We start from the raw sequence: 26,344 nt of genomic DNA, 5'->3' as shown, positions 1-26,344 counted from the left end.
AGACAGTGATTGAAGTGCAGAGGATGGATTGGATGACAGCTGAGTAGAACTGTACGAGCAGCTCCTGTGGCAGGTTGAACTTCCTCAGCTGACGAACGAAGTACAGTCTTTGCAGGGCTTTCTTCATAATGGAGTCTATATTAAGTCAATTAAATGAACTTTTAAGTGATTGCAAAGGTATCGTGTAAAAATTGGAGAAAAAAATGTTTTATATTGTAGATGAAAGATGTATTTCTGTAACATTTGTGTGAAAAGTGTGAAATAAAAAATAGATCTTCTGATTTCTGTTAAAGTATTTCTGATTCTTTATTGTAAATGGAAAAGCTGCATTTACACACAAATAAACTTAAAAAAAAACACTGTTTAATAAATGTATTTGATGTTTTATATTTACTGAAAATAATTGGACACATTTTGGATAAAGAAAAACGCCTTTAAATAGTTCTTGAAGGAACACATTGTCACTGTAGTGGTACCTTTATAGATCAGATTTGTACCTTTGATGAAGATACAATATTGGATCTGCAGGTTTAAAAAACCAAAGGTACATTTTGGTTTACCATTATGCAAATCACGTCCTTAAAGGTACAGATCGGATGTGTCGGATGTGATTTTGCCCATTCTGACTAGCTGCTGTCTATCTGTCAGAAAGCTGGTGATCCATTGACAGACAGAGCTAGGAACTTCAGTTCTGCCTTTAACACCATCGTCCCATCACTGCTTGAGTACAAACTGGCCCAGCTCTCTGTTCCTAGCTCTGTCTGTCAATGGATCACCAGCTTTCTGACAGATAGACAGCAGCTAGTCAGAATGGGCAAAATCACATCCGACAGCCGCACCATCAGCACTGGTGCCCCCCAGGGATGTGTTCTTTCTCCACTGCTCTTCTCCCTGTACACCAACGACTGCACTGCAAAAGACCCCTCCATCAAACTCATTAAGTTTGCAGACGACACTACTGTTATCGGCCTCATCCAGAACGGTGACGAGTCTGCATACAGACAGGAGGTGGAGCGGCTGGCGTTATGGTGCAGATACAACAACCTGGAGCTGAACACGCTCAAAACAGTGGAGATGATAGTGGACTTCAGGAGAAACCCCCCTGCACTCCCCCCACTCACCATCATGAACAGCACTGTGGCTGCAGTAGAGTCATTCAGGTTCCTGGGCACCACCATCTCTCAGGATCTGAAGTGGGACACTCATATAGACTCTATTGTGAAGAAAGCCCAGCAGAGACTGTACTTCCTTCGTCAGCTGAGGAAGTTCAACCTGCCACAGGAGCTGCTCGTACAGTTCTACTCAGCTGTCATCCAATCCATCCTCTGCACTTCAATCACCGTCTGGTTCGGCTCAGCTGCCAAAACTGACCTCCGTAGACTACAGCGAATAGTCCGGACTGCTGAACGAATCACTGGCACAACCCTTCCTACACTTCAAGAACTGTACTCTTCCAGAGTGAGTAAAAGGGCTCGCAAAATCACTCTGGACGCCTCACACCCAGCACACTACCTGTTCGAACTGTTACCGTCTGGTCGGCGCTTCAGAGCACTGAGCACAAAAACAGCCAGACACAGGAAAAGTTTCTTTCCTCAGGCGGTCTACCTTATGAACAGTTAAATATTCCCCTACTGTGCAATAAATATGTGCAATACTTTCTCATACGCACTTGTACACAGCACCTTATATCAATATACAATGCAATACTTTCTACATTCGCACTTGTACACAGCACCTTATAACCTGTATATTTATAACAATCTGTACACACAACTCAACATCCAGGTTTCTTCACTAACCGCATCTGTTTAATGTTCATCATTTTTTATTATTATTATTTTATTTTTTCAGATTATTTTGTGTTGTCACTTGTCACTTTATGTACACTGGAAGCTTCTGTAGCCAAAACAAATTCCTTGTGTGTGTGAAGCACACTTGGCAATAAAACCGATTCTGATTCTGATTCTGATTCTGATTCTGACTGCAATGGTGCAAATGTGTTTCTTTGTCTTAAGGTACAATTCTGTTCCATAAAAAGGAACTGCCCCAGTGACAAGAGTTTGTATTGTACCATTTTTTCTAGGAGTGTATTAATAAAAATGTTGGCCACACTTTCTGTTCTACCAGAGCTCTCTGATACCAACCACAAATGTAACCCTGGACCTCAAAAACAACTCATAAGGGTCAATTAGATTCATATATCATTCATTCATTTATTTTCTTTTCGACTTAGTCCCTTTGTTAATCAGGGGTCGCCACAGCGGAATGAACCGCCAACTTTCATATATCATATAAGGTGAATAAATGAGCTTTCCATTGATCTATGGCTTGTTAGGATTGGACTAATATGTGGCTGAGATGCAATCAAGTTCCACAAATCACCAACTGTTACCATGATTTTACTGTAGTAACACTAACAGGAACTATTGGCAGGAATGTGGGAAATACATATTGAATTTTATTATATTCTACTAAGGATTTTATTTTTTAAGCTGTGCATTTGTATGTGCTGTAAATGTAATTAGGATATTTCATATGAAAAGTATAAATGGTGAGGCTGTTACAGTTTTTACAGATGCTACAGGTTTTGTGGATCCTGTCGCATGCTGCTGTTACTGTTACTACTCAAGCTGAAAAGATGTCAAATATTGATCAAATGTACACACATTGTACCGTGATCATCTGTATTGTGGAAAAGTGTGATATTTGCTAATATTTAGTTTGTTTCATCAGATTTTGTGGTTTATGATGATTATTTTTGCTGGCTGTTTTGGCTCATCATGTAAATCTGACTCCTAAAATTAATATATTTTTTATATGGAGCCATTTCTTTTCTTTTTCTTTACTAAACATTTTACTCTTAGCACTTTTTTTTAGACACATGCTTCATTAAGTATGCATTTTCTTTACAACCTACAAGCATCGTCTTTACATCATGTGTTCATCTTCATATATGTTTGTCATTTTACATCATCATGTATGCATCATCTGTACATTATTTCACTAAATTTCATAGAATTTCCAGTAATGTAAATCACATTTTTGCAGCAACTTAAACATGATGTTGATCTGTGCAAAATGTCTTTTTATTATTGCTAATTTTTACAGTATACCTTTCTAATATTCTTGTTTATCTCTCTTTACACACAGATGGAGACGGAGCCTGTTTCTCTCGTGGGTGAATCGGTTATTGAGATGCCTCATGACGTCCCTGTTCTTCCCAACGGATCATCCGTGACCTCCATCAAAACTGAAGCGCAGAGCGAGAAACTGACTGCTGAGAAGCTGCGGGACATTGAGGATGAGGAGATCCTCGACAAAATGGTACGGCATTTCTTCATTTATCAACCAATAAGAACGATCAAACATGACAAACAAAATAGGCCACACTTTACAGTAATGTTCCTTTAGTTAATGTATTTACAAACATGAGTTAAGAATGAACAGTAAAGCATTTATTAATCATAGTTTAGATCAGGGGTCACCAAACTTGTTCCTGCAGGGCCGGTGTCCTGCAGATTTTAGCTCCAACTCTAATCAAACACACCTGAACAAGCTAATCAAGGTCTTACCAGGTATACTTGAAACACCCAGGCAGGTGTTTTGAGGCAAGTTGGAGCTAAACCTTGGAGGGACACTGGCCCTCCAGGATCGAGATTGGTGACCCCTGGTTTAGATTATTAATAATGCATTAGTGAATGTTAAAGTTGTGCTTGTAAAGTTATGGAGAAAGTACATCCAGGAGGTTGTTATCACACAATAAAGCCTGACGGGTTTATTGTTGTATAAGTCTGACGGGTTTATTTTGTAAAAACAACCGCCTGGATTTACTTTATCCTGCCTGTTTCATACAAAACACAAAAACAGACACAAAACATTGTTCTGAGCTGTAACAGTAATCAGTTCTTTAGTTAAACGCAAAGCTGACAAAAACTGAACAGCTGATGGAGCATACACTAACCTGCGCATTATTCAGTCACAAGATGGCGCCAAACTGTCGAAAACGCTGTTGGAAATTTGTGGTTTCAGTCTGTATCTGGGTCACGGCACCAAAACTGTTGTGAATTGAAGAAGAGATTGACCTCTGGGTATCTTCAAAGCAGAATTCTTTAATGAGAACTCGCCATTGCTGTTGTTCATTGAAATAGATCTGAACTAGTGCAGCCTGGCACATTAAATATGTTAAATACACAATTCAGGGGGCAAAACAAAAACTGGCATAACAAGTTTAGTTGAAAAATCTTGTTTCCGGGTTTTGCCTGAAAGTATCACCGAGCCATTCGTTAGCCAAAAGACACAGCCATGCAACTTACAATTTGCTTTACTTTGTAGACATGATACTGTCTCTCACACATAGGCAGTCAAACCCGATCCCTCAGAATTCACCTTAAGTTGTTAAACCTCACTCGCATCCTGTACAAGCCCCGACATGTAACCCACCGGTCTTACTGCACCCAAACTGCGCTGAGCTGGGATCGAACCAACGATTCTTTGCATGGGAGTCTGTTGCTCTAACAAGGGGGCTAAAAACCATGACCTTTGGGGTCTGTTGCTAGAGCACTTTTAGAGGTCAGAGGAGTGAGGCTTACCTGCATAGCACTTCACTAGCTGGCATCTGTTATACTCACCCCCCCAAAACCTCACTCCCATCCTGGAGGACTCCCATATGTAACCCACCGCTCCTACTACACCCAATCCATACTGAGCTGGGATCGAACCGGCCATTCATTGCAGGGGTTGCTCTAACAAGGAGTCTAAAGACCATAGTGTCTGTAACTAGAGCACCTTTTGAGGTCAGAGAAGTGAGGTTTACCTGCATAGCAGTTCGCTAGTTAGCCTCTGTTACACTAACATTAACAAAGGTGAATAAATACTGTAATACTGTAATGTTCTTTGTTTGTTCATGATGGTAAATACATGAACTAATTCAACATTATTGTAAAGTGTGACCCCAAAAGCTATAACAAAAGAAATGTGCTTTATTAGTATTATATTTATAATTGGGGTGTGTTTTGTGTTTTGTTTTTACAGCTTGATGAATGCAAAGATTTTGAAGAAAGGAAAATGATCAGGACTGCGATGAGAGAACTGCGCAAGAAGAAGCGAGGTGACCTTTGTTTTTATTTCGCAGCGTTTATCTCTCCTCTTTTACTGATGGGTATAAGCATACGGAGCTGGAAATTTTGCTGTCTTGACTTTTGTTTAGTCCTGTTTGTGTCTCTTTGCTCTCAGAGGCTAAGCTGGGATGCACACAGGAGGAGATGGGTACGGTTTCTGGAGTGTGTGTGTGTGTGTGATTTTTGCCCTACTGACCCTTTTATAATGTCTAGTGCAGTGTTTCCCAACCCTGTTCCTGAAGGCACACCAACAGTACACGTTTTCAACCTCTCCCTAATCAAACACACCTGAATCAACTTATCATAACATCAGAAGAGACTCCAACACCTGAAGTTAATGGGTCAGAAAAGGGAGAGATCCAAAATATATACTGTTGGTGTGCCTCCAGGAATAGGGTTGGGAAACACTGGTCTAGTGAACGGTCAATTGTATTTGTGGTTATGTTGTAGTTTTTAGTCACTGAAGAGCCACTTGTGATCTTTTCCTCATATTAATGTGTCGTAATGCATGACGTTTAATGCATTTTTTAGTTATGTGGTGTTTTTGCTGTGTGTATGTGGTGTAGTTATGTGGTGCATGGTGCTGTGGTCATCTGTGCTGTGTGATATTGACTAAGGTTTTGTTTTTAATCAGATTTTGTAGTTTTTGTACCTCTTTAGCACAATATCCTTATGTAAAAGTACTTGTATAGGCTAGGTTATGCGTATAGTTTAAGTATTTATAGTATATGTATAGTTATATTACAGCTCTGGTATGTTAGTTGTGTATAGGTTTAAAATAGCTCTTACTTCCAGTATCGTATTCTTATTTATGATTATATTTATTTATCTAGCACCTTGATCCTGTAAGACACAACATTTCGTTCCAATGTATCTCCACACATGTAGGGAAATGACAGTAAAGCTCAACTTGACGTTTACTAGTCAGATCCCATGGAGTAGTGCTGTATGATATTGGAAAAATCTGACATTGCAGTTATTATTTTTTCTCTGCTATATATTACACTGAACACAGTTTCACCAGATGACTCTATTTGGAAAGTCATTCATTTAGATCGATCGAGCCAATTTGTTGGGGAGTGAATCATGAATCATAAAGGTCTATATATTGCTTTAAATACATATGTGTTTGTATCATTTATTATATACATATAATAAACAAACTACAGTCTTAAATAAACACAATGGAGCAAATTGCTAGGTGACCATCAACTGTTCTCTCAGAGGAAGACAAGCTGACAAAACATTGCTGTCACTGATACAAGCTTTATTTCTGGAAAAAATTACAAAGCACTGCAGTGTTTGGGTGTTCTGTGTTTATCTGAGATTATTAGTCTACAGAAATGTGTATAAAGAGTGAAGGAAGTATGACGTCAATTTGTATACAGAAATCGGGAAGCGAGTTAGCATTTTAGCATTTCCGGTTCACTCGTCTCAAAGTCAATGGGTTTTTTTAATGGGATTTCAGTGAAATAGCTTAAATAAGGTTTGTGACTAACACAAACTCAAGATACTTTCACGTTTTGTTCTACGACATAAAACACATCAGTTACAGCACACTCTTGATATTTTAAATCGGTTACGCTTCGACGGCTGCTATCAAGTTGCTAAATGGGACTACAGGCGGTGTTGAAGACATTATACGTCATTGAGCTGATCTGGTCTGGAACGCAGCTCGCTTGTTATTGAAGTATTTTCATAGTTTGTAGTGTTTTTTTCCAGTTAGGAATTCAGATTGTGTGTAGATAATTCCTTCACTTGTAAAGACCGTCAAGACAGATTCATTTGTTGATCATTTATTTTAATTAAACGATATTATGGGGATACAGCTTACCAGTGCAGCCTGTCTCTTTCCTGCTCTCAGTAATGCAAACGTATGAATAAATGTGTAAGAAATACGTAAATATTCACTGTCATTTTAACGTGATCAATATCATCGTTTTCTTCATCTGAACACATTTAACTCTGTCATAACTGCAGTGTTTACACTCCTCCTTAAAATGTATAGCAGATGTGACTGTATGGGCTGCTTTTCGCTGTACTTCGTGACAAAAAAAGAATATTGAATGTTGTTCTGTGTCCATGACAAGACTTGCAGGCATATAGACTTGTCCCTCACGCCTCATTTCAGTCGTCTAAGGTAAGCCGGCTGTGTGCACGCGAGCGATACATTTATTTAAATATGTCTGATGATAATACCATGTAGGCAGGGGCGCCGCTAGGGGGGGAAAGATAGGAAGATTCTAAGAGCCCATACATTTATGGGGGCCCCAGAGACATTATCGAGGGCCCGCGCCAATTCACCAATCCCCCCAACCCCCCATCCCCCGCTCCTCACATTTAGCGGCAATAACAACACCAACCCAACCCGCCCCCCACTCTTAACTTTCAGCTGCGAAACCAACTACCCCTCTTCCACTCTTCAATATCAACTTGCTAGTCAGAGGGCCCATGGCGGCCAGCGACGCCCCTGCATGTAGGCACATTTACACATACAGTTTTAAAACTTTTACGACAACCTTAAAGCAAAACAACATGTATTTCCCACGTAACAAACTATCCAAAAGTCACGTAGATGTGTGTTTTTGCATATTTATTTGATTATAATATATCGTGTGGATTATAATATAATAAACCGAGAGAGTAAATCTTTGTTATGGAGCATATTTCTAAAAATAAGCTTGAGAAGTTGTCTGCAGTGGTGCTGACGTCACAGGCGAGCGCCCTGAAGGCACGGTAGTCCGTTAATAGCCTAATGTTAGCTTTTCAATTCTTGCATTCGCATTTAAGACCCAAAAGTAATAAAAGTTGTATTTTTGTGTGTGGATTATCCGGTTGGACAAAATGTGTAAGTGTAATGAACAGTGTTTGAACACAGAGCTTATTATTCGCAATCTTCAAAAAGCCTATGGGAAAAACCTATGGGGATTTTATTGAGGGAACCAGTTTTATGCTAGCAGCCGAATTGCCTACAAGGTGACGTCATAGTTCCTCCACTCTATTCCACACAAGCTTAAGCTGATAATTCCAATCTTATCATGTGACTTCATTCAAGTGGGTGCATCTGGTCTGGAAGGCTCGAGCACGCGCAAGCCACGCACCTCCATTAGAAATAACGAACTTGTGCGAACTGTAGAAAAGACGTGATATGCGAACGGCCCCCTAAAAGGCCGCCGTCATTTGGGATCTCCATCAGTTGATCTTCTTGCACGGCCATGGTGGATTCACCTGATTTGTTGACAAGTGGGTTGCGGATCCATTCCTTGGCAGTTTGCGGGTCCTTCACTGGACCTTTTCCCCTTCGTAAAGAAACTTTTCAAAGATGTCTGTTTCTCACTCATTTTACTGCTTGTGGGTTAAATTTGGTCGCTCAAGTGACTGAGATGTGACCGAGAGAGTCCGGTCATTTTTCTAAATTAAAGTTTGTTCAGACTCAGACAATAAATAAAATGGAAATAATTAATGATTTCTTGTGTGGCCCGGTACCAATTGATCCACAGACCGGTACCGATCTACAGCCCGGTGGTTGAGGACCACTGCTTTAAACTTTTAAACCAATCTTAAAATGCTCACACAGTTACAGGAATTAATAAAAACGCATACAAAGGACAAACTTTCACTCTATTGTGGTTCAGTTCTGCAGCGACTCTACACATCTTGTGTGTTTTGACCTGTGGTTTCTGGTCAACTATAATCCCAACTCAACGCTGCGATATCAATGCAGAAACAATATATTGTGCCACTTTAGAGATACTACTAATGGTTTTCAACGTTCAACGCTGATGGTCTTGGTATTGTTTGTGTCCTCAGACCAGCGGGAGAAGGAGCGTGATCAGCGTCTGCTAGAGCTCAGACAGCAGCGTGAGGATAGATGTAAGAAAGCAGACAGCAGTGAGGTGCTGATGAAGAAGACGGAGCGCTCCGCTGACGGCTCCACTGTCAGTCACATCACCAATCGTATTTCCCACACAGGTACCACAGCGTTGTGTTTTTTTCCTGTAGAACATTAAAGGAGGGTAACACTTTAGAACAGGGGTGGGCAAACTCTGTCCTGGAGGGCCGGTGTCCTGCACAGTTTAGCTCCAACACTAATCAAACACACCTGAACAAGCTAATCAGTGTCTTCAAGATCACTAGAAATCCATAAGCAGGTGTGTTTGATTAGAGTTGGAGCTAAACTGTGCAGGACACCGGCCCTCCAGGACCGAGTTTGCCCACCCCTGCTTTAGAATAATGATCTATTAGTTAATGTATTTACTAATATTAGCTAAGTATGAATACTCTTGTCGAGCATTTAATAATAATTTACTAATGCATTATTAAAATCCAAAGTTGGTGAGCGAGTTAACATGAACTAACGTTATTTAACGTAAATAACATTAACTAATGTGACCAAAGATAAATAAATACCTTAATAAATGTATTAATAATATGAACAAACAATTAGTAATACATTTATTAAGGTATTTATTTAAGTTAGTTCATGTTAACTCACTCATTTTAATAATGCATTAGTAAATGTTGAACTATCATTAATAAATGCTCTACAAGTGTCTTCATATTTAGCTAATATTATTAAATACATTATCTAATGGATCATTATTCTAATGTTCTACTGAAGCAAAAAAATCAGCTGATTGCCTTTTAAAAGCTGTAAAAACAGCTTAGATTCAACAACTAATTTATTTTAAGTAAAAAAAAAAATAGTGAGTGTATATTTCAGTCATCTTCTGTGTGTAGATGACACTGGCAGGACGTCCCGCAGCACCATCATGGAGTCCAGCTACATTCAGAAGACAGACAGTGAGTTTGCTGAACTCCATACGGTATGTTATCAGTCTTTGTTTCTGTCAGCACTCACATCAAGCCTCTTTCCTCTTGTTTTATCAGAAGGCACAACGCAAACAAAGTCCTACAGTTACTCCAGCACCACGTCCACTAGAAAGGTTGGAAGGTGAGTGCTTAAAAGTCAACATCAACTCAAACCTTCTTTACATTTTGCATTACAGTACGCGGTTTAATGGTTACAGATGATTTAGGCTTTAGAGAATGTATGAAACTGCTGTAAAGTCAGATTTTTCATAGTTTTTTTTAAACATTTATGTACATGCTTTTTGCATTTTACAAAACCACAACAAAAAAGAGAGAAGGAGACAAAACAATAATAATACATATAAAGTACAATACATAACAATGCTAACCTGTGGCAGAACACAGTGGGACAAATGCACAAGCAAAGCAAGATCAGGTAATGCAAAAATAAAAGTAATTATAAAGTAACATTGTTCAATCTGTTACCAGAAATATGCATCATCCTAACTATCCAACTATAATTTTGTCAAATGATCATTTGGGCACATTATTAAAAACATTATAGATTATTAATAGTGAATATCAATTACACTCAATCTTTAATTACTATGTTATGGACAGGGATCATTGGTTATGCTTTATGGAGTCAAACTAGGGCCATATATACTTGCAAAATAGATGTAAGTTTTGCAAACAAAAAATAAAGTATTGAGCAATAAATAAATGAATGAATGAATGAATGAATGCAAATCTCCAAAAAGTGAAAATAAAAATTGGCTAATAAATTAAAGAACTGCAAAGGGAAAATTAAGTTATGAGAAATAACACACACAAAAAGAACTGCAAATAAAAATCAAGCAGTGCAAAAAAACCCTGAAAATATTTGCATATATTCAGCCGTGAGTTTGCGATGCTGTTTTTACTTTGCACTTTACGCTTTTGCGCGTTTCACTTTGTGGCCCTGATTTGACAAGGGGGGTGGGGGAGTCAAGGGAACTTGAGCGTTTACAGTAGGCCCAGACCTGCCTCCATTTAAGCGACGTCATCACCTGAAAACACAGCATCACCGAGGTGGTCTTACAGCCCGGTAGGTCCAGGCCTGGCGTAAACGCCCAAGTTCCCTTGACTCATAATTTTAGATACATTGGGATAAATATTATACGAATAAATATAATAAATCAATCATAAACATTGAGAAAAACAGCAGATCACTGATACTGTACTGATACTGTCCCTTGTCAAATCAGGGCCACAAAGTGAAACGTGCAGAAACGGGAAGAGCAAAGTGAAAACAGCATCGCAAACTCACGGTTGACTGAAAAGCTAATCAAAATGAGCATTGCAATTGACTAGACCGGTTTTGTAAAGGCAATGTTATAACAATGTTTTGCAAATACATATAGTTTATTTATTTTTTATTAATGTTCCCTTTGCAGTTCTTCATTTTTGTTGTTTTTATTTCTCAAAAATGTATTTTTGCTTTGTGATTTTTTTTTTTTTTTTTTTGGAGATTTGCATTTATTTATTTATTTATTTTTTTACTCAATACTTTATTTTTTGTTTGCATATCTCTCTTTTATTTTGCAAGTATATATGGCCCTAGATTGACTCCATAATGCCTGCATTTCTTGTTCCATTGTTTGAATGTGAGCAAGACTTTTACTTTTATTCAGTGAGGACGAGTTCAGAATGAAAACTTGACAGTAAAGACGTTCATAATGTTATATAGATTTCTATTTTAACATATACAGTCATGTGAAAAAGCTAGGCCACCCTAATAAATCACAATTTTTCCATACGCGATTACATGATCTGATCTTTGGCAGGTCTTAAAGGGGACCTATTATGCAAAGCTACTTTTATAAGAGGTATAAACACAGTCGTGTGGCGGCAGTCTGTGAATATAACCAGGTTATAATGATAAAAATTTATTAATTCTTTCTAATTTTTTATAATCACACTTGTTAAAAACAGTCTGCAGAAACACTTTGATTAATATTCTCCCTTTGTACGTGTCATCAGAGGGTGAAAGCCCCGCCCACTAGTTACCATCTCTTTCTCTTTAGCATAGGACCTCAGTCTTGTTTTTAAATCTGCCACTATGCTGACTCATAGGCATTTGTAGCTCCGCCCTCTTTTGAAAAGAGCACAATCTCATTTGAATTTAAAGCAACTTAAAGCAACAGTCACCAAACTGGCTACAGTCATCTTGTGACACTAAACTCATCTTTTAAACAATATCAAACTGTCAGGTTTTTTAATATTGTGCAGCTCTACTTCTGATATGGAAAACCATGAAATTCAATAGGGTGTCTGTATTGTGACTGTATTGTTTTTCATGTGACTGTATTGTATTTATAACCTTTCTACACTTCTGGAAATATAGTTTTTTCCACCAAATGCACTACTGGTCAGAAGTTTGGGGTCAAGTTTTTTTATTTATTATTTATTTTTATTATTATTATTCTGTTCATCAAGGCGGCATTTATTAAATGTAAAAAATGTGTTAACTTTTAAATATTTATTAAACTTTTTAATAACTGCTTTTCTCGCTTTTATCACTATTACCATTAATAATAATAATAATAATTAATATTAGAGTGATTTGCGATGCAGTGGCGTGGTAGGTAGTGCTGTCGCCTCACAGCAAAAAGGTCGCCGGTTCGAGCCTCGGCTGGGTCAGTTGGAGTTTCTGTGTGGAGTTTGCATGTTCTCCCTGCGTTCGCTTAGGTTTCCTCCGGGTGCTCTGGTGTCCCCCACAGGCCAAAGACATGTGGTTCAGGTTAATTCGGAAGGCTAAATTGTCCGTATTGTATGAGTGTTAATGTATGGATGTTTCCCAGAGATGGGTTGCGGCTGGAAGGGCATCCGCTGCGTAAAACAAATCCTGGATAAGTTGGCGGTTTATTCCGCTGTGGCGACCCCAGATTAATAAAGGGACTAAGCCAAAAAGAAAATTAATGAATGATTATGGTGATTTCTGAAGGATCATGTGATCTGAAGACTGAAGTAATGAAGCTGAAAATTCATCTTTAAAATCACTGGAATCAATTATTAAATTAAATTATGAACTACTTTTAAACAGTTATTATATAGTGCAATAACATTTCACAAATGTACAATCTGTACTGTATTTTTGATGAAATAAATGCAGCCTTGGTGAGCAGGAGAAGCTTATTAAAATCCTACTGACCCCAAACTTTGGACCGGTATTGTATATTAAGAGGCACACTGACTCAGATGAACAGTTATTTTTGTTATTATATTTTGTTATAGTTATTTTGGGGTGATATAAAGTCTTTCTTATATGTGAAGTGTCACAAACTAATTCCAAGTGGAGCATGTGATATGATTGATCGCAGCTGGTCCCTCATCTGTAATCATTAGTAAGCCAATCGGATTATTTCAAACTCACTATAAATAGCCTGACTAGCATTACTCCATCATCTTCATTTTTTGAAGAATCCCCCGTCCACCCCATCTCCCCCCTTTCCATCTTTACCAAGGGAAGCTCTCGAGACTTACCTGATCTCGTACGCCCTTACATGCTCATTGACCAGGCGGGAGCCCTGAGCTCAATTGTCTCCGAGCTCAGTGTTCTCTCCCTGCACAGCACGCCAAACCTGCTATTATTATCAAGCAATGTGTAATTGTGAACTCTTAAACTGTTTTTCTTCTCGGTGTTGAAGTGTTTTTGACCGTGAGGACAACACGACCCGCAGCTCCAGCAGATCTTCAGCTCTGGATCGCAGACAGGCCGAGAGATCGGAGCTCATGAGGGCTCAGACGTTACCAAAGACATCTGCAGCTCAGGCCCGAAAAGCCATGATCGAGAAGCTGGAGAACACCAGCGGGTGAGAACTGCTGCACTTCAGACAACAGCACTGTTTAAATAAGATATATGAAAAATGTAATGTGATTTTCTACAAATAAAGCATGCGCACACATTGCTTTGCATCTTATAAACACAACCAAGCCTTACAAATACACTGTGGAGCACCCCTTTAAGAAAGATTAATTGTATTTATGCATATACACAACAAAGAGTACGCAGTGTTATTTTACATGGGATTATTACATTTGTGCATCTGAATATTGCTAGACTTCCAGAAAATCATAAAGCACTGTGTATTTTTTCTGTACAGTATCATTGATCTACTGTATTTCTCAACGTTTATGATTGATTTATTATATTTATTTGTATATGCACTCCCTTACAAAATCATCCCAGTGTATCTAAAATGATGAATTCTTTCCAAATAGACCTAATCATATCATCTGGAGAAATTATACACCGTCGCAATATATACCATAGAAGAATGAATCTGTGTCAGGTTTTTAGCCCTAATGGAAACGCAGCTAATGTTAGTAATTTGATAGAAGCCCCATCTAAAGTTCATCCTTCTGTCTGCAGGAACTCAGCGATTGCTCAGGTGAACAGGGTTCAGCGCTCCACCAGCTTTGGTGTGCCCAACGCAAACTCCATCAAACAGATGCTCCTGGACTGGTGCAGATCCAAGACCCGATCATACGAGGTAACACAGAGGAAAAAAACAGCACCTGACTGACGCACAAATCTAGACTTATGGCTGTTTCACACCGCAGGCGAAAGCAGTGGGTGAGGAGAGCAGAAGCAGCACGCAGGCGTTTGCCTTTCACACCAGCTGCGTCTGCAGCGCGCAGCTCTTCGGAAGAGATCAATCTATCTCTGTCTATTCTATCTAGTTACATATCTCTCTCTATATATACAAATATACTTATAAAAAAACTTTTCATCTGCACCAAGGCTTGCAGCAACCTCCTCCTATGCTGTTTCTTTAACCTGCAAGTCTTTATTTTACAAATGATATAGATCATACAGTACTGTCTGCTTCTCAAGCTCTATGAGGAGTGTCATTCATGTCTGCTGCACTCAATAGACAATCGCCTGTGATATCATGTCTCTTGGTTTTTATTGTCAGGTTGTTGTAGGCCTAGTTATAATAATATTTATACAATATAGTTATAATGAAATTTATACATGATCAAACTAGTGTTACTTTCTCCGCTTCAGTAATGTCCAGCGGCAGAGTAACAGGATGAGACGGACAAATGTAATCAATGCATGCCCTTCTTTTACTTATTTCCGTGTTGTCAGGTTCACAGTGTAAACAGCTCCCGGGTGGAATAACTTGAGTGAACATAAAACAAAGCTGAATAAAACTTTCTTCCTTTGCTTCAGCAGCACAGCACACGGCGAGCTCACATCATCTAGCATGTGTGTCGAACTACACTACCCACAATACAGTTCGCTATGGACTACAACTCCTGTAAATAGCAGTCTTAAAGCAGCCGGCCACTTTCTATTTCCCCTCTCCTGCAACACTAGTGAGCAACTTAAGCAAAACTGATACTAAAATTGTTTTACATTTAGTTTTGTAGCCTAAATAAATGTTTGTTGCAGTTTTTAATCGTTTAAGTTCATTTGATTGATTATATATAAATCAGTTAATATTATTACCGCATTTATTGGGTAAAAAAGCTACTTTTTACTGTCATTCAATGTGTTTTGGTCATTTTGGTCACTTTAATTGAGCATGAGCAGCGCGGCAAAAATAGACCCAGCGCTGAAGCTATCGCTACTGCTGCTTCAGCGACGCTCACGCCTCACACTGACACGCTGCTGCTGCGTGCGGTATGAAAGCTCTAATCTGTTTACATGGACGCCAAATAAACACACGCTGCTCACGCTCTGCTCACGCACTGCTGACGCTTGCGGTGTGAAACAGGCTTTAGACTTGATCAAGATTTAGACATGATAGACCACAATTGTTTTTATCCAAGGTTAACATACCGTCAGAATCTTACACCGGGCTATGCCTACTCCATATTGTTGATCTCTGTCCTTCATGTGATGCAGAATGTGGACATCCAGAACTTCTCCTCCAGCTGGAGTGACGGTATGGCTTTCTGTGCTCTGGTGCATAACTTCTTCCCAGAGGCCTTCGATTACTCCAGCCTCAGCCCCAGCAACCGCAGGCAGAACTTCGAGACGGCCTTCAGCACAGCAGAGTGAGTCCACATGCTAATATCACACTGAAGCATTCAAATAACAACTACAATCTGACACTGTGGGTGAATTTCAGGTTAATAAATGCATTAGCTAACATGAACTAATTCAACCTTATTGTAAAGTGTAACCGGAAATAGAACAGCCTTCATTGCTAGCTTTTTAAACCATTATTTACATGCTCCTTTTCTGTCTCCCAGTAACATTCATGCATTCAAGCTCCTTTCTAAATGGGAAGCACCCAGCAGTTTGCTTCAGATATAGTGTCTGCTGATGGAGGAGAGCGTCAGTAGTGTGTGTTTACCTGAGAAACAGGTTTAACACTCTTCCCCTGTTATTAGCTTTGACCCGGCTGGTCTGTGTCCAGATGATTCCAGTAGACTCCTTCTCATTTCATTCCTCCTCCACCTGACCGAGCACTGGTTTATCTCAGCACCACGGCTGTCAGTTCATTAAAGGCACCGTCTGTAATTGCTTGTAATTGCAGGTCATTAGAAGCCTAAAGGTGAATTCAGTCTCGCAGTACTGCTGATTGTTAGTTCCGCTTCACTGCATTCTCATCTGTGGGCTTTATTTATTGGCACTGGCCTTTCGACGTTCCCTTCACCCAGTACCAGCTCCAGAGGTTTGGTCATGAACTCTGTAGGCTTACACCTATTCCCAAAATTCTGATGTTTTGCCGTCGAGATCTTGATTCTGAAGGCCTGTGCACACCGGGACGCTTTTTGCTCGTGTTTTCCATTGGTGTTTAACGCTCTTTGACTAAATAAAGGGTGCCAATTTGATCGTGCACATCAACGCGCAAAACGCCAGCATAATCTTTTCTGAAACGCCTCATGCTTGTTTTTTTTTTTGTTTTGATGCGCCTCGTCAACCTTCTCCACCAATCAGATTGGCACTTTTGTTCACGTGCACGGAGCTGCTGAAGTTACAGTAAACAACACTAGGAGGCGCTCAAGCGCAAAACTGTCAATGCGAGCGCACATTGAAGAAGATGCCCAGAGGCGACATGAACGTGGAGCTGCTTATTGCTCTGTGAACAGTAATCATTTCTTCATCGCTAGAGCTGGAGCTGCTACTTAAACCATCCATGCTTGTTTGAATCGGCAGTAACTTTAACAACAAGCGTGTCAACCTTCTGTTTTCTTCTGTGTTACAAGCGGGTGTCAGAAGCTTAAAGTTGTGTAGCGCCATCTAACGTCAAGGAGTGATTTTGCATACTCTTTTCTGCTCAACGGCAGTGAAAATGAGTTGGGTTTGAATCCGGAAAAACGTCTCGAAAAATGCTGACGATAAGCGAAACGAAAAGCGTCCTGGTGTGTACGAGCCTTAAGTCACATGTCTTTTCCCATTCCACACTCTCTCTCATCGTTTCTCCAGCAATTCAATACGGGATTTCGTGAATTTTAGCCGCCTCCTCTGTTTCAGCCACCCTGGCAGAGATATTAGCAAGCGATACCTTCACCACGCATAACGAAGTTGAGAGAACATTACATTATCAGTCAAAAGAGCTGTTCAGATTAGCAGTTGCTTCCATGTATGTTTTTGTGGCCTCTGTAAAGTTAGCCTTGTTGCTAGCGTGTCTAGCACCTGATTCGAAATGATTGACCGTGTTTTCTTCATCAATACGCGACTACAGCTTTCTTTTGTCTTGCTTTTTTTTTTTTTTTGAGTTTTTAGTAACTTTAATAGACTATATGGTATATTAGCAAAACATATTGTCTTGTTTAAGAAATAATATGCCAAAATTAAGTGAGTCTTTCATTAAGTGAAGTTTATTTATAGACTAATTTCGAGAGGATCACGTGTTTGATTGCTTACAGCCGGCCCTGCATTATTCAATTTATGATTCTCCAGTCAGATGATTCCTAAGCCACTATAAATACCCTCAGTTCCATATAACAGCCATTTTCATTTTGAAGAATCCCCCCTTCCACCCCTACCCCTCCTCCTTTCCTAGATGGGTGGCGCGGTGGCCCAGTGGTTAGCACTGTTACCTCACAGCAAGAACGTCACTGGTTCTAGTCCCTACCAAGCCAGCCAACGTTTCTGTGTGGAGTTTACACGTTCTCCCCGTGCTCACATGGGTTTCCCCCGGGTTCCCCGATTTCCTCCCACCGTTCAAAAACATGCAACTTAAGTGAATTGACTAATCCAAATCAGCACCATAGACATGCTCCTAGTAAGTAGTTATCTCTTAAGAGCAATCACTATCTGTTCATTAGCTACTACTGCAGAGGAGTTCTCGATCTACCTGAGCTCAAACTCCCCTCTCGCCTTGCAAACGGGAGGGAGCCCAGGACTCGAGGATCTTATGAGCTCAGTGCTCTCTCCCGGGACCGCATGCCAAACACACTTTATAATCAACCATCAGCTAAGTGTGAACTCTTGAAAACAAGCAAAATAATCTTCCAGTGGGGTGAGCAAAATAATCTTGTTTTTCCTGATTGACGTAAGATTATTTTGCTCACCCCATTGGAAGATTATTTTGCTTGTTTTAATGACTCACTTAATTTTGACTTATTGTTTCCAATAAGAGTGTTTGTTCAAAGGAAAAGTTTCGCCAAAAGGTCAATATTGCAACAGAAACCAGTGTTAAACATATACTTTTGGAATGCCCTGTTTTTAATGTTCAAATGTTTTTCAAGAGTTCACACTTAGCTGATGATTCATCAAAAGCTTGTTTGGCATGCTGTCCCGGGAGAGAGCCCCAAGCTCAAGGGATCCTCGAGCCCGGGGCTTCCTCCCATTTGCAGAGCGAGAGGGGAGCCTGAGCTCGGTGGATCTCAGAACTCCCCGTCTGCAGTAGCTAAGGGAACATGTGAGGAAAAAAGGGGGCTAGACAAATGCTTGATTGTTATGCATGATGTATATCTTTGGGTGGTGGGAGGAAACCGGAGAACCCGGGGAAAACCCACGCGGACACGGGGAGAATATACGAACTCCTCACAGAAACACCTACCGACCTGGCAGGACCAGGGCTGGCAGTGTTCTTGCTGTGGGGCTAACAGTGCTAACCTCTGGGCCTCCGTGCTGCCCGATCTATAGTGAAGGAGGAGAACGGGGAGGAAGGGGGGTTTCTTCCAAACGAAGATAAAGTGGACTGAAAACTGTGGTTATTTATAGTAGCTTATGGCTCATATGATTGGATGATACTGATTAGCTTAATATGAAACCGGCTGTGATAAATCATAAGCACGTGATCCTCTCGAAATTAGTTTATGAATAAACCTCACTTAATGTTTTAATGTGTTTTTAATTATCAGACAGTGATTTTGATGTGGAGAGACTTTAAAGGAAATGTTTTTACTGCGACTCCTTCAAAAACGGGTCACATTTGTACCAAGAGTAAACCTTAAAAAGCATTTTAGATTTAATCTTGTGTTATTTATTGCTGTTTTTTTATTATTATAATAGAAAAGTGATATTTATAAAATGTTGTACATTTGTTCTGGTTTTGTCATCAAATTTATTAATTCATTTACAATAATCTTGCTTTTCCTTTTGACATAAGATTGTTTTCTTACACCATTGGCAGAATCTTTTGCTGATTTAATGAAAAACTCACTTAATTTTGACATATTATTTCTTAAAACGAGACAATATTTTTTTGCCTTGTCTAGAAAATACATTTATTGATATTTGGACTAGAAGCAAGACAAACTCGAAGTAAGCATTTTTTTGCAGTGCAGACAAAACTCTTCAGCTCCAGCAGTATCAGATGTGTGCCTTTAATGTGAGCAGTTTGCACAGCATGACCCCTCACTGAGCTTCAGACTCTCTACAGTCTGTTTCACTACCAGACCAAACATGTTTGTCTGCAGATGAAGGTTTACATGTTTAGCCGTCACGATCTGCATTGCTACTCTTAATGCCTCTCAATGTTTACATGCACCAACTTTCATCAATTCAGTTAATTTTTTTTCCCATGGTGTCCCCTGCCTCTTTTTAGCATTAAACAGTTTATTATTTCTTTTTGTTTCATTTCTTAATTCTACTTTCTAATATTTTACTTCTACTGTATTTAATTTCATTTATTTAAATTATACTACTGTATTTATAGGGCTTCTTTAAACTTATATTTAGGTTACAGCGCATTTCTAAATTGAAATCATTGCTTTAATTAACAGCATATATCATTATATGTCATTATATACTGATATAATGTAATGTCAGCAGTTTTACATGCTTTATCATGCATTTATTGAAATACGTGCAGACTAATGCAGGCCAACATCCCACTGCGCATGTGCACCAGATACTTCAGAATATACTCAGCACCAGATACTTCAGAATATACTCAGCACCAGATACTTCAGAATATACTCAGCACCAGATACTTCAGAATATACTCAGCACCAGATACTTCAGAATATACTCACCAGATACTTCAGAATATACTCAGCACCAGATATTTCAGAATATACTCAGCACCAGATACTTCAGAATTTACTCAGCACCAGATACTTCAGAATTTACTCAGCACCAGATAATTCAGAATATACTCAGCACCAGATACTTCAAAATATACTCTGCACCAGATACTTCAGAATATACTCAGCACCAGATACTTCAGAATATACTCAGCACCAGATACTTCAGAATTTACTCACTAGATACTTCAGAATATACTCAGCACCAGATACTTCAGAATTTACTCACTAGATACTTCAGAATATACTCAGCACCAGATACTTCAGAATATACTCAGCACCAGATACTTCAGAAAGTACTCAGCACCAGATACTTCAGAATATACTCAGCACCAGATACTTCAGAATATACTCAGCACCAGATACTTCAGAATATACTCAGCACCAGATACTTCAGAATATACTCAGCACCAGATACTTCAGAATATACTCAGCACCAGATACTTCAGAATATACTCAGCACCAGATACTTCAGAATTTACTCAGCACCAGATACTTCAGAATTTACTCAGCACCAGATAATTCAGAATATACTCAGCACCAGATACTTCAGAATATACTCAGCACCAGATACTTCAAAATATACTCTGCACCAGATACTTCAGAATATACTCAGCACCAGATACTTCAGAATTTACTCACTAGATACTTCAGAATATACTCAGCACCAGATACTTCAGAATTTACTCACTAGATACTTCAGAATATACTCAGCACCAGATACTTCAGAATATACTCAGCACCAGATACTTCAGAAAGTACTCAGCACCAGATACTTCAGAATATACTCAGCACCAGATACTTCAGAATATACTCAGCACCAGATACTTCAGAATATACTCAGCACCAGATACTTCAGAATATACTCAGCACCAGATACTTCAGAATATACTCAGCACCAGATATTTCAGAATATACTCAGCACCAGATACTTCAGAATATACTCAGCACCAGATACTTCAGAATATACTCAGCACCAGATACTTCAGAATATACTCAGCACCAGATACTTCAGAATATACTCAGCACCAGATACTTCAGAATATACTCAGCACTAGATACTTCAGAATATACTCACCAGATAATTCAGAATATACTCAGCACCAGATACTTCAGAATTTACTCAGCACCAGATACTTCAGAATATACTCAGCACCAGATACTTCAAAATATACTCTGCACCAGATACTTCAGAATATACTCAGCACCAGATACTTCAGAATTTACTCACTAGATACTTCAGAATATACTCAGCACCAGATACTTCAGAATATACTCAGCACCAGATACTTCAGAATATACTCAGCACCAGATACTTCAGAATATACTCAGCACCAGATACTTCAGAAAGTACTGAGCACCAGATACTTCAGAAAGTACTCAGCACCAGATACTTCAGAATATACTCAGCACCAGATACTTCAGAATATACTCAGCACCAGAGACTTCAGAATATACTCAGCACCAGATACTTCAGAAAGTACTGAGCACCAGATACTTCAGAAAGTACTCAGCACCAGATACTTCAGAATATACTCAGCACCAGATACTTCAGAATATACTCAGCACCAGAGACTTCAGAATATACTCAGCACCAGAGACTTCAGAATATACTCAGCACCAGATACTTCAGAAAGTACTCAGCACCAGATACTTCAGAATATACTCAGCACCAGATACTTCAGAATATACTCAGCACCAGATACTTCAGAATATACTCAGCACCAGATACTTCAGAATATACTCAGCACCAGAGACTTCAGAATATACTCAGCACCAGAGACTTCAGAATATACTCAGCACCAGATACTTCAGAAAGTACTCAGCACCAGATACTTCAGAATATACTCAGCACCAGATACTTCAGAATATACTCAGCACCAGATACTTCAGAATATACTCAGCACCAGATACTTCAGAATATACTCAGCACCAGATACTTCAGAATATACTCAGCACCAGATATTTCAGAATATACTCAGCACCAGATACTTCAGAATTTACTCAGCACCAGATACTTCAGAATTTACTCAGCACCAGATAATTCAGAATATACTCAGCACCAGATACTTCAGAATTTACTCAGCACCAGATACTTCAGAATATACTCAGCACCAGATACTTCAAAATATACTCTGCACCAGATACTTCAGAATATACTCAGCACCAGATACTTCAGAATTTACTCACTAGATACTTCAGAATATACTCAGCACCAGATACTTCAGAATTTACTCACTAGATACTTCAGAATATACTCAGCACCAGATACTTCAGAATATACTCAGCACCAGATACTTCAGAAAGTACTCAGCACCAGATACTTCAGAATATACTCAGCACCAGATACTTCAGAATATACTCAGCACCAGATACTTCAGAATATACTCAGCACCAGATACTTCAGAATATACTCAGCACCAGATATTTCAGAATATACTCAGCACCAGATACTTCAGAATATACTCAGCACCAGATACTTCAGAATATACTCAGCACCAGATACTTCAGAATATACTCAGCACCAGATACTTCAGAATATACTCAGCACCAGATACTTCAGAATATACTCAGCACCAGATACTTCAGAATATACTCAGCACCAGATACTTCAGAATATACTCAGCACTAGATACTTCAGAATATACTCACCAGATAATTCAGAATATACTCAGCACCAGATACTTCAGAATTTACTCAGCACCAGATACTTCAGAATATACTCAGCACCAGATACTTCAAAATATACTCTGCACCAGATACTTCAGAATATACTCAGCACCAGATACTTCAGAATTTACTCACTAGATACTTCAGAATATACTCAGCACCAGATACTTCAGAATATACTCAGCACCAGATACTTCAGAATATACTCAGCACCAGATACTTCAGAATATACTCAGCACCAGATACTTCAGAAAGTACTGAGCACCAGATACTTCAGAAAGTACTCAGCACCAGATACTTCAGAATATACTCAGCACCAGATACTTCAGAATATACTCAGCACCAGAGACTTCAGAATATACTCAGCACCAGATACTTCAGAATATACTCAGCACCAGAGACTTCAGAATATACTCAGCACCAGATACTTCAGAATATACTCAGCACCAGATACTTCAAAATATACTCAGCACCAGATACTTCAGAATATACTCAGCACCAGATACTTCAGAATATACTCAGCACCAGATTCTTCAGAATATACTCAGCACCAGATACTTCAGAATATACTCAGCACCAGATACTTGAGAATATACTCAGCACCAGATACTTCAGAATATACTCAGCACCAGATACTTCAGAATATACTCAGCACCAGATACTTCAGAATATACTCAGCACCAGATACTTCAGAAAGTACTCAGCACCAGATACTTCAGAATATACTCAGCACCAGATACTTCAGAAAGTACTCAGATTCAAGCATTTAAATATTCATTTTCTTTGCTGTTGGATTGGATGACAGAAGGAATAAACCACCCCATGCAATCCGATCGAAATTTCATTCGATTCAAGTTCAACTGGATCATTTAGGTCAAGGGTCATCAAATTTGTTCGTGGAGGGCCGGTGTCCCGCAGAGTTTAGCTCCAACCCTAATCAAACACACCTGAACAAGCTAATCAAGCTGTTACTGGGTATACTTGAAACAGGTGTGATGAGGCAAGTTGGAGCTAAACTCTGCCGGGACACCGGCCCTCCAGGACCAAGATTGGTGACTTCCCTTGTGTGCTGCTGGGTCGTTTTCATCCACTCTGGGCTCATTTTGAGTCTTAATTTGGCCACAGCTTTCTGTGTTTCAGCGAATGGTATGATTTTTGGTGACAAATCTTATTTTGACACATATTTTGGGAAAATGCTTTGAAAATGTTCAAAAACACTCAAATTGACCACCCTTTCATTATGTTGGGGGCTGTTTTTGCCCCATTGACTTACATTATAATCACATTAATTGATTGCAAAGCTGTGACACCATATTATTTTGTATTCTTTATTGATGGAGATTTTCCCTGTTGGGAAGAGGGACAATACGTAATTTTGGCTTCTGATCATCAGTTGAAGTACAAAAAAAGGTTAGTTACTGCCTATATCTGAGAAAATCAAAATAAGCAGGTCAGCTCTCAGAAAACACTACCTGACAAAAGTCTTGTCGCCGATCCCATTTGTAAGAGCAGCAAATAATAACTTGACATAAAAGTGTCAGAAGGTGGATTTTTCTGATGAATGATCTGTTGAACTGAATCCCAATAATCACAAATACTGCAGAAGACCTACTGGAACCTGCATGGACCTAAGATTGTCAGAGTTCAGTCAAGTTTGGTGAAGGACAAATCATGGTTTGGGGTTACATTCAGTATGGGGGCGTGCGAGAGATCTGCAGGGTGGATGGCAACATCAACAGCCTGAGGTATCAAGACATTTGTGCTGCCCATTACATTACAAACCACAGGAGAGGGCAAATTCTCCAGCAGGATAGCGCTCCTTCTCATACTTCAGCCTCCACATCAAAGTTCCTGAAAGCAAAGAATGTCAAGGAGCTCCAGGATTGGCCAGCCCAGTCATCAGATGTGAACATTATTGAGCATTTCTGGGGTTAAATGGAGGAGGCATTGAAGATTAATCCAAAGAGTCTTGATGAACTCTGGGAGTCCTGCAAGAACGCTTTCTTTGCCATTCCAGATGACTTTATTAATCAGTGATTTGAGTCATTGCAGAGATGTATGGATGCAGTCCTCCAAGCTCATGATGGAGTCAGACACAATATTCATTCTGTTTCCACTGCAGCATGACCACATATTCTATACTGTTCAGTTCAGTGACAAGACTTTTATCTAAGTAAAGTCAGACCTTACTGTCCTAATTAAATCATTAAAAATCAAGACATGATCATATTTTATTTTGGTCAAATCAGCGTAATCTAGAGGCCTTTGCCTTTTATATAAGCCACTTCTGATACCAAATGATCAACTAGAAGTCAAGTTATTACTTGTTGTTCCTAAAACTTGGATAGGCAACAAGACTTTTGTCAGGTAGTGTACACCGTAGTAAACATATATTATAGTGTGTGTGCATAAATACACTTACTGTTTTACTCCATATAACTCTTTTTTTTTTTTGCTCATGCTCAAAATGCTTAATGCTGCCAGCTGATGATCAACAGTTGTGATTACAAATTGTCCCTCTTCCCAAAAGGGTAAACCACCAACAATCAAGAATACATACAGGATAACATGATGTTGTGGCTTTGCATTCAAAAAATACGATTATAATGGAAGTCAATGGGGCAAAAACAGCCCCCAACATAACCAAAGGGTGGTCAATTTAAGCAATACACAAGGGTTAATGTGTTTTACATGAACATTTCTGAGTCCAATTATAAAAGGATTAGTTAGGTGCATGTAAACGTTCCCACTGTCTCCATGTTCTTCTTCCTCACAGGCACATTTTGCAGATTGAGATCACCAAATGAATGCATTGTTGTTTGTCTTTGCACATGTGTGTGTGTATGTTGTGAGGCATGAAAACACATGCTGTCATCATCATCATCATCATCACAGTTTTCTGATGTTGTCTTGTCTTTGTTTGTCTGTGTGATTTCTCTCTCTCCTCACTGCACTCCGCCTGTTCTGTGTGTACGTGTCACCGTTGTGTCCGCGTGCGAGCAGGAGGCTGGCAGACTGTCCGCAGCTGCTGGACGTGGAGGATATGGTGCGGATGCGGGAGCCCGACTGGAAGTGCGTGTACACGTACCTCCAGGAGTTCTACAGGGGACTGGTGCAGAAGGGCCTGGTCAAAACCAAAAACTCCTCCTAGAGTCAAAACTCAGGCCAAAAACGGTGAGAGTCAGATCCGGCCTGTGAGGAGACTGATGCAGATCCTCAGTGCAGAGCTGGACTAAACTTTAACCATGACCAACAGGACAAAC

The 26,344-nt window shown here is 39.5% G+C and overlaps 2 protein-coding genes across 5 annotated transcripts in view; one reads left to right on the top strand and one right to left on the bottom strand.

The window, feature by feature from the left end:
• sftpbb (surfactant protein Bb) overlaps positions 1–26,344 on the bottom strand; it is a 298,486-nt gene that overhangs the window by 96,152 nt on the left and 175,990 nt on the right. The window lies entirely within an intron of this gene.
• The window catches only part of smtnb (smoothelin b), a 133,660-nt gene that overhangs the window by 103,034 nt on the left and 4,282 nt on the right, over positions 1–26,344 (top strand). For 2 of the 4 annotated variants that reach the window (XM_056458821.1, XM_056458824.1), the window contains 9 exons: positions 3,151–3,324; positions 5,032–5,107; positions 5,233–5,265; positions 8,928–9,089; positions 9,858–9,920; positions 10,008–10,071; positions 13,619–13,783; positions 14,344–14,464; positions 15,829–15,980. In XM_056458821.1, the coding sequence (XP_056314796.1) occupies positions 3,151–3,324; positions 5,032–5,107; positions 5,233–5,265; positions 8,928–9,089; positions 9,858–9,920; positions 10,008–10,071; positions 13,619–13,783; positions 14,344–14,464; positions 15,829–15,980 (1,010 nt within the window). Of the gene's footprint in view, positions 1–3,150; positions 3,325–5,031; positions 5,108–5,232; positions 5,266–8,927; positions 9,090–9,857; positions 9,921–10,007; positions 10,072–13,618; positions 13,784–14,343; positions 14,465–15,828; positions 15,981–26,084; positions 26,256–26,344 lie in introns of all 4 variants that reach the window. The other 2 variants (XM_056458822.1, XM_056458823.1) reach the window with 2 other exon arrangements.

The sequence above is a fragment of the Danio aesculapii genome, chromosome 5, assembly GCF_903798145.1.
Source record: "Danio aesculapii chromosome 5, fDanAes4.1, whole genome shotgun sequence".
Lineage (NCBI taxonomy): Eukaryota > Metazoa > Chordata > Actinopteri > Cypriniformes > Danionidae > Danio > Danio aesculapii.
The sequence above is the reverse complement of the archived record's forward strand: the minus strand, read 5'-3'. Positions and strand labels throughout refer to the sequence as shown.